The sequence below is a fragment of the Notothenia coriiceps genome, unplaced genomic scaffold (assembly GCF_000735185.1).
Source record: "Notothenia coriiceps isolate Sejong01 unplaced genomic scaffold, NC01 NC01_scaffold00000496, whole genome shotgun sequence".
In the NCBI taxonomy this organism is placed as follows: Eukaryota; Metazoa; Chordata; class Actinopteri; order Perciformes; family Nototheniidae; genus Notothenia; species Notothenia coriiceps.
The window spans coordinates 114,382-123,053 of record NW_011333197.1 but is presented as its reverse complement, the minus strand read 5'-3'; the positions used below and the strand labels follow the sequence as shown (position 1 = coordinate 123,053).

General features: G+C 39.6%; 1 protein-coding gene across 4 annotated transcripts in view; it reads left to right on the top strand.

Annotated features, from left to right (window-relative positions):
• Nucleotides 1–4,484, top strand: part of slc4a8 (solute carrier family 4 member 8) — a 50,140-nt gene extending 45,656 nt beyond the window's left edge. For 3 of the 4 annotated variants that reach the window (XM_010782150.1, XM_010782141.1, XM_010782165.1), the window contains 7 exons: nt 933–1,184; nt 1,292–1,360; nt 1,793–1,966; nt 2,063–2,194; nt 2,282–2,385; nt 2,585–2,690; nt 2,851–4,484. In XM_010782150.1, the coding sequence (XP_010780452.1) occupies nt 933–1,184; nt 1,292–1,360; nt 1,793–1,966; nt 2,063–2,194; nt 2,282–2,385; nt 2,585–2,690; nt 2,851–2,856 (843 nt within the window). In that variant the 3' untranslated portion in view covers nt 2,857–4,484. The remainder of the gene's footprint in view (nt 1–932; nt 1,185–1,291; nt 1,361–1,792; nt 1,967–2,062; nt 2,195–2,281; nt 2,386–2,584; nt 2,691–2,850) is intronic. The other variant, XM_010782157.1, reaches the window with a different exon arrangement.
• Nucleotides 4,485–8,672: the final 4,188 nt, after the last annotated feature.

The window sequence follows — 8,672 nt, the reverse complement described above, 5'->3', positions numbered from 1 at the left end:
TCGGAGGCTAACGGAGATTAGAAGCTGTTGTCAACAATAAGGAGAGGGAGAGTCTCTCACGTCGGACTGAGAGAAGATAACGTCAGCTCAGGGAGGGTAAAGGACTCTGTAGGATTAGATGTAAAGTTAGTCTAGAGTATCTCAGTCTGCGTCTCAAACGTTTGGTACATCTATGTAAACAAGATATTCGCATCTATGTATATTAGTTGTATATAAATAAGTAGAAATAGAAATCCTTCCAATGTGTGCTATAGTCAGTAACAAAATAAAAAACAGTTTGAAAGCGGGAGTGATTAGTCAAATATGCATAAATAAAAGAAAGAAGCAGGACTAGTAAGATAAGATAGAGAGAGGAGTTTATCAATTGAGTGTTATGCTTGCATATCTCTAAGGCTTTTTGAGTATTGAAATAATATACAGTTCTGTTTCATATGAGTGTTGAGAACTGTATCCTTACATCTCTTAATATTGCCCTCAAAGTGCACCAGATTGATGCATTCAACTTCAATTTAAAGAAACAAATCTTCCCGGGGGTGCATGCCCCCGGACCCCCCTAGAGGATGTGAGGTCAGCACAAATAAAACAGGTTCACATGGAGAGGATACTAGATAAGTGTGCACACTCATTATATACTCTACACATTTTTCTTGGATTTGTTAACAATATAGTCCCTAACATATTTGTAGAAAGGCAGGAAATGGAATTAAATTGAGAAAATGTTTCATTGCGGAGGACCCCCTGTTTTGTGTCCCCCCCCACTTCTCAAACCAAAGTTACACCCTTGTGTGTAGCATATAAAATGAATTGCTCCCCGACATTCATGTGGCTTGCTAGTTTTGGACCTCATCTGTAACCCCAATACACGTAGGGGACCACCGACTTTAGTAGCTTAGTTATACATGTACCTATATTTGCTTGTCTTTGTTATGCAGAAGGGCTGTGGGTACCACCTGGACCTGCTGATGGTGGGGGTGATGCTGGCAGTTTGCTCCATCATGGGCTTGCCCTGGTTCGTAGCAGCCACAGTGCTGTCCATCTCTCACGTCAACAGCCTAAAGCTGGAGTCGGAGAGCTCGGCTCCCGGAGAGATGCCTCGCTTCCTGGGCATCCGAGAGCAGAGGATGACTGGCCTGCTCATCTTCCTGCTCATGGGCTGCTCTGTGTTCATGACCGGAGCCCTGCAGGTCAGTCAGAGAGGCTGTGCAATGCTAGTCCCCTGTGGCTGGGATGGCTTTTAAATAATGTTACTCATCAACGCTGAATGATGAATGTTTTGTTTTTTCCAACGCAGTACATTCCTATGCCAGTGCTCTATGGTGTGTTCCTTTATATGGGAGTCTCTTCACTAAAGGGTATACAGGTAATGTAGAACATGACATATATACATAAATATGTGGTAAAAATGATTTACAGGATGAGGAAAATTGGGTTTGACTTTGGCACCCCTAGTGAGTGTTAATGGGACTGTCTCTTTGTCCATATGATCCAAACCCTTTTGTGCAAGATGCAAATATGTACTTTAAATAACAAATGGCCCAGTTTCATGTTTTGGCATATCCTTCCCACATTTTGTATTAATGTGGCTGCTGTCCATGGGATGCCCTCTCCTCACCCAATTAATTTTATCGCAACTCCATGAGGCCTGACGGTTAATTGTCAGACTAAATTTGTCATTTATAATCACTTTCGTTGTCTTGCTATATTCACCATCTGTCTCTCTGCTCTGCTCCCATTAATGTATCTCTCTCCTTTACCCTCTCTAATTTCTCCACCACCTGCGTTCACTTCTCAGTTCTTTGACCGTCTGAAGTTGTTTGGCATGCCGGCGAAGCACCAGCCAGACTTCATCTACCTGCGGCACGTCCCCCTGAGGAAGGTGCACCTGTTCACTCTCACCCAGCTCACCTGTCTGGTGCTGCTCTGGGTCATCAAGCACTCACCTGCCGCTATCGTCTTCCCCATGATGGTGAGTTAACAACTGCCCACATACCTTATTTCTCTTTGCTAATCCCTCCATTTAATCCTATACAAATCAAATGTGTTTCTTCTTCTGTGCCTGAAGGTGCTAGCTTTAGTTTTCATCCGCAAAATGTTGGACTGGTGTTTCTCCAATCGAGAGCTGAGTTATCTGGATGACCTTATGCCTGACTGGAAGAAAAAAAACCTTGATGATGCCACCAAAACGATAGAAGAGGTAAACTAAATGGGATCTTGAGATACAGAGAGGGAAATAAATAAACATGCACATTGACTGAACATGTGGCATGGATCTGTCTTATAGGAATCACAGGGAATGCTCAGTACAAAGAAGGATGATACAGCTCCTGTTCAGATTCCTATGGAGAGCAGGTATCCTGCCCAGACCCCAAAAGCACATGACCCCAGGTGAGCAAACACACACACACACAACCCCACACAAGATAACGGCTTCCCCTTCCTGTCTATCTACATGCATGCTTGGGTTGTTTGGTGTGTTGCATTCTGCTTTCCCTCACCCTGTGAAAATTACCACACTGGGACCTCTCCCTAAACCCGTACTCTCTCCCTACAAACTCCCTTTTCTTCTCCTCTCCCCGCTCCTCAGGTCTGACCCCTCTGATATTAATATATCTGATGAAATGTCTAAAAGCACTGTGTGGAAATCCCTCAACTCCAATCAAAAAGACACTCATCCTGTGGCTGCTAAGAAGGCAAGGCCATACCCTCTCTTTTCTCACCCTGTCATCTGGAAATATTCCTGCAGCACATTGTGGTTTACTCACTTCTTCTGTGCTTTGCAACTGTTGCTCCAACTGCTAACTGTTCAAATGTGCTCTGTGCTGTGCTAATGCCATTGTTTTTACTCTGCAGGATTGACGGGATCACCTTCATAGACGAATAAAAGATGTCCGAAGTCCTGGCAGAATGTAGTTCTGGACCTCAGGACACTGCAATTTGGCTGCTTTGAAACAAGTCTCAATGATTTCTACCAGCTACCCACAACACATACTGTCCACAAGCTCACAGACAAGGAAAGGTAGACACATGTACTTCTATCTTTGTGAGGTGAATAATAATGCTCACAATCTTACCTTCCCAAAAAAAAGCCAGTGCTTAACTCATTCTAACCATCTTAACTAAAGGAAACCAAATTCTCATCCATCATCATCTACTTCCAGCTTCACTAAACCACACAGGGAAGAAAGCCTTTAAGGTCTGGCCTGTACTCCGCCGTTAGCTTCCTCTCTTAGTTCTGAGGTTGAAGGATGATATAAGGATTGAAACTTAAAGACGTTGTCTCCTACAGCAGCAGCAATCACCTGTGAAAATTCCATAATATCGAATAGCTCTTCATTTATGGCTGATAACTTACAGACATGTCCTGGAGCTGCTCCATCCACAGTGACAGTCAATAATGGAGGATACAGTCACAGCTGCTGGCAGCCATGGTGGTTTCACTGAGATAACAGGACATTTGCTGATTCACACCTGAAAGTCGTGCGTTTATTTCAATCTCATTCGGATGTAACATCTCAAACAGCCCCAGTTAGTGAGTGTCACTGTGCTGTCTCCAGAAATGTCAGCCCGTTTTTATTTACTCGTGGGGACACAGCTGCTGTTTGTCTTTATAGATCAACTTCACTTCCCAAAGTCAATAAATTAGGTCGTTATAAATCATCTTGTATGGTGGATTTTTCATTTAATACAAGAACTAGCCAAAGCCATAAACTGAACCCTAGCACAGATAAAAAGCAGGAATATATCCAGTTATTTTAGGTACAGCAATGTCCACCTAATGGAGTCATATTCAACAGTCCGGCAATAAATCCTACCTTCATGATTCTCTAATATTAAGTTTTTGTTTCAGAAAATAATGAAATCAAACGTGTGGTCATCTGCTGCAGTCTGTGGTGCATTACACTCACAGGTGTTTCTATTATTTTGTCCATCCCATTTACATTGATAAGGGCAGACTGAGTGTTAGGGTAGGGAAGCAATCTTAGAATTGAATTTAAAAAATCCTCCCTGTCATTTTATGGTCAAAATGTGTTTGTAGTTTCAGTAGTTAACTACTCACAGAACAATAGCCAAAAAGTAATTAAACTACTTGTAAATATGAATGTAAATGGGCTACCAGTAAGTTGCTGCAAAATTGGATCCACTGTTAATAGAAATGGGTAGAAGACATTTGGTCCTCACAAAGATAGAACACACACACACACACACACACACACACACAATGATTACAACAACAACCTCTCTACTCCCTTTTTTCTTAATTTCATCACAAGCAACACTCCACCCATGTACATTGAGCTAGGCTTCATGACACTTGTACTTTAAAAACAAACCAGGTTCTTCTTATTAAACTAAGTAGGTTTATCTGTGATCATTCCTTAAATCTACTGTGTCTTTTTATGTAATGTGCCATGAGTGGGTTAAATCTTAACAGTGATGATATGGTTGAATATTTGATAGATTTTAGAAATACAATGCAGGTTCAGTAATACATAGCTAAATCTTCTTTTGGGTCACAAGACTTAGTGTCAGTTTAGTGTGATGTTGTAAACTGAAAAGTGTAAATGTTAGAAGACCGACTTCAGTTGAAGCAGCGGCATCCTAAACATGTTTTGAGGTATAATATGTTCCCTTTATGGATGTTTGTCTTTGGCTAATGACTGTGTACGAGGTCATTCTACAGAACATCTGTCCAGTGTTACTGTACTTTCTTATTTCTTTACCTCAGAGTTCATGAAGGCTCATGCAAGGCACTTTGGGTTACCTATGTTCAAGGGGAAAAAAGAGCTGTGTGTGTGTGTGTGTGTGTGTGTGTGTGTGTGTGTGTGTGTGTGTGTGTGTGTGTGTGTGTGTGTGTGTGTGTGTGTGTGTGTGTGTGTGTGTGCAAACTTTCTTTTAAGCAATAATTTACCCTAAATCCAACACAATTGACCTTACCACAACTCTTTTGTTATCAGGGTCCTTCAACCTTTTTTTATCCATCCCTGTGTGAACTAAAGACGGTTCGGTAAGAGTTGACACTAGAAAACTTTACATATGCCAAAAAGAAAATGTTACACACAATTAAAAGGATACATTATGACATTGTCACACTTTCTTTTCGAGCTTCACACACCAGTGTCACCTCAACGCTGGGAGAGCCAAAGGAAGCAGAAAGGCTGTGTGAATGAATGACCTTCAGTAATATATTTTTTATTTTGTAGTTGCACTTTCTGTAGATAATTTATGAAATTATATTTTATTTTGAAGAAGTCTATTAAGCAATCAAAATATTTTACAATAATTTATTACAGTTATTTATTTTGAGATATACTATTCCAATGAGTTCTGCTTTCTGTATATACTGTTATAAGCAAGATGAGCTAAGAGAAAGGTTGAAGAATGCCGCACGTGAATAATACACCTGAATAAATTAATTCAATTAAATGCCATCGAAGGTTTTTTAAAGAGAGAAGAGGTCTGATGGGAGACATCAGGATGTTGTCTCATAAACCGTGAATGTCACACCCGTTCGTCCTCAATGGTGGACATAAAGAGCCGGAAAATGCTAATAAAGCAAATTATTGTTTGTTACTTCGTTGGACAATATAAGGAAGGTCTGATTAAGGACTGTTTATTTACATTTTTTATATCAGGCAATTTTGACTGTATTTTTCAAAACAAGTTAACAGAAAATAGGGGCAGAAAGGAGGTATTGAATTCTACTAAAGTACATTTTTTAAAAGATAGATCTTTACTTTAACGTTACATTTAACAGAATGAACAAAAATTAAATGGACAATATATTTAACAGTATCCATTTAAAATATGATACATTAATTTATGGCTCAATCTAGTCATGTAACTGTCCAGTTAAATATCAATGTATTAACTGTTTTATTAACATTTTTACGGCTACTTCCAAAATAGTCCCCAATATTTTAATTTAAGTGACTTTAAAGCGAAGTGCACAGGTACAGTAATTGTTAACTGTAACATCACATGCAGTAATACCTCTTCCAAGACACGTATGAAAATTGAGTACATCGTGTTTGCTGTCATGTACTCCTACTTTGACTTTTGAATGTGAAAAGTGTCCGTGGACCCATAACTAAACTAATGAATGGCATGACTAGAGATTATTCATTGTGTAAATATATATGTTCTAAATCACATGAGTGAATGTAAACATGTGTAAATTGAGAAAATACAACTCCAATATTGTGAGTACACTTGACAATTTAAGTGTTTTACAAAATAACATTATTATTAAGCAATTGTTCAAGCCATTTTATTGATCATCATGTGTCTTAAACTTGATTTTATAATCGTTATGTTTATGTGAATGTATGGTACACATACAGTTAAATGCCTTCAGTATACTGTAGGTTTACTGCATTATACATGTGACCGAGAGGGGTCAAACACTTTGATGGATGTGAGTATAAATATTTGTGCAGTATGTGTTCCTGTCACAGAAAACATAACCATTTCCTGTTGTGCTGTCATTTTTAACCTTAAATCTGACCAAAAACAGACCTTTTAAAGGCATTAATGAGGAACAGGCTTGGCTGTTGCTATAACTTCATCTTCTGTGTCTCTTTCTATTTTGTACCATTTGTTTGTCGCAATTCTCTTGTTCATTTTTACGTGTAGACAAAAGTGAAAACTGTACACTCTGTGGAGCTTTATTATTAGACAAAACTCGAGACTGTTTCGAGGACAAAGTCAGGATGACAGAAGAAGAAAATAATGAAAGAGAGAGAGTGTCTTTCACTGAGAACAGCACCTGCGCTGCAGTAACCTTAATCTAATAGTGTCGGAGCCATAGTAAGAGCAATACCTTGTCTCTTCAACCACTGAATGATTACTCTTGAGCAAAAAATAATTCTACATGTTTTATATGTATTTTAATTTTTGATTATGTATAAATGAAAAATAAATTAAATGAAAAAAAACGTTTTGCATCATACCTCTGTGTTTAAATAATGAGATTAGAGAGTAACGTGTTAATGTATAATGATGTATTTAATGGCTTGGCCCACTAGGAGGCAGCAGAGTCACAATCCTTTTAAGTACCTCCCCTTATGAAGACTTTACCCTCATAATGTGTGTTTAACTTAAATGAAGACATCATTTAAAGGTTAATTTTAGATTTTTAGGATGAATTTCCTGATCCTGAACATGAGGAGTCTACCTCTGTCTCAGTATACCTCTGTTCTCTGTCTTACCTTCCTTCCTGCTATTTCCATTTTTCATTTTCATTGCATTGACCCATCCCCTCCATGTGCCGCACCCCTCCCCCGTTATTTTATCCTGAGGTGAGAACACAGTGTGCACATCTGGAGGTGATCCTGACTGCAAAGGAGTAGCCTGTGGGAAGGGGTGTGAGGTTAAAGATGCACTGCACCCTGTATGTATATATCTATGTGTGCATGTGTGCCTTGAGGGTGTCATGTGATCCAAACTCCCAAATGCTCCTGATTACAAACAGCTGGCGGGCTGTGGACTCGACCAATCACATGAGCTGTTGGCCGTGACATCAGGTGGAAGGAGGGAGGTGGTCAGGATATTTCAGATGGGTTTTTTAACCTCTGAATTAAAATAGCAACATCAGGCCTTAAGCTGTGATGGATCCCTCATCTATCTAGATACAAGTTATATTTACCCACTGTTCAGCTTGTCTGTACATGTTAGCATTGATTATTCTCATGTGGGTCCACCATCAGTATGGCTCATAGCCAGCATGGGCCAATCAGCTGAGGAGGGACCCAGCCCTAATGTCTCTCTTCTAAGACTTAAGCTTTAAAATAAATCCTTTGTGCTCATGTGAATGTCCTGTGTTTTTTTGTGAAGGAAAGCTGAAGAGCCAAATGGAGCTGGAATGCAGACAGGAATGCTTTTTTTTTTTTTTTTGCAGGGCTGCCACTAAATGCAAAATGATTAGCTGTTATTTGGGGGTATTGAGGTTTTAATAGTTTGCAATGTCTTTAATATAGAGCCTCTCAGCTGATACAATATTAATTAAATAGCCTGTGCAGTAGATTTGTCACATTAGGGAAAGCAAAAGTGTAATTAATAACATTAATGTCAATACCAATTTGCGATATATCTGGGGTCCCTTTGTGCAGGACTCCACAGCATTTTTATCATTTGTCCCACACATTTAGCTGATGTCCCGCATTTGATTCACGGTCGCCCGTCTAAAACAATGCTTTTAACCAAAGGTGTGTAGAAATCGAGAGGGCTATCACCATTAGTTGTGTCAGATGTCAATCAATCAACAGAGAAATGTATTTACTTGTTATGGGTGTATGGTGTAGCCGGTGGAGGGCAATTCCCAGAGAGTTATTGTCAGATTTGCAAGAATTTATTTTGTATTGCGCACAGAGGTGAATATGTTTTGAAGCGACGCTTCCCCGAAACTCACGAGAAACACCTGGCTCATAAAGAAAATATTGATCTATGGATATATTCCTCTTGAAACCAAAATATATATTAATCTAAACTAGCTCTTGGCAACGCAGTAACATGTCCCGCAAAAACGTCCTCTTTGTCCAATGTGGATTGTTGGCACCTGGTCACCCTAGATCAGGGATGGGCAACTTTGATGGTGGTTGGGGCCACATCATTGATGTACTGGCCACCAGGGGGCCGCAGATTCACTTGGAACACACACACACACACAAATTCCA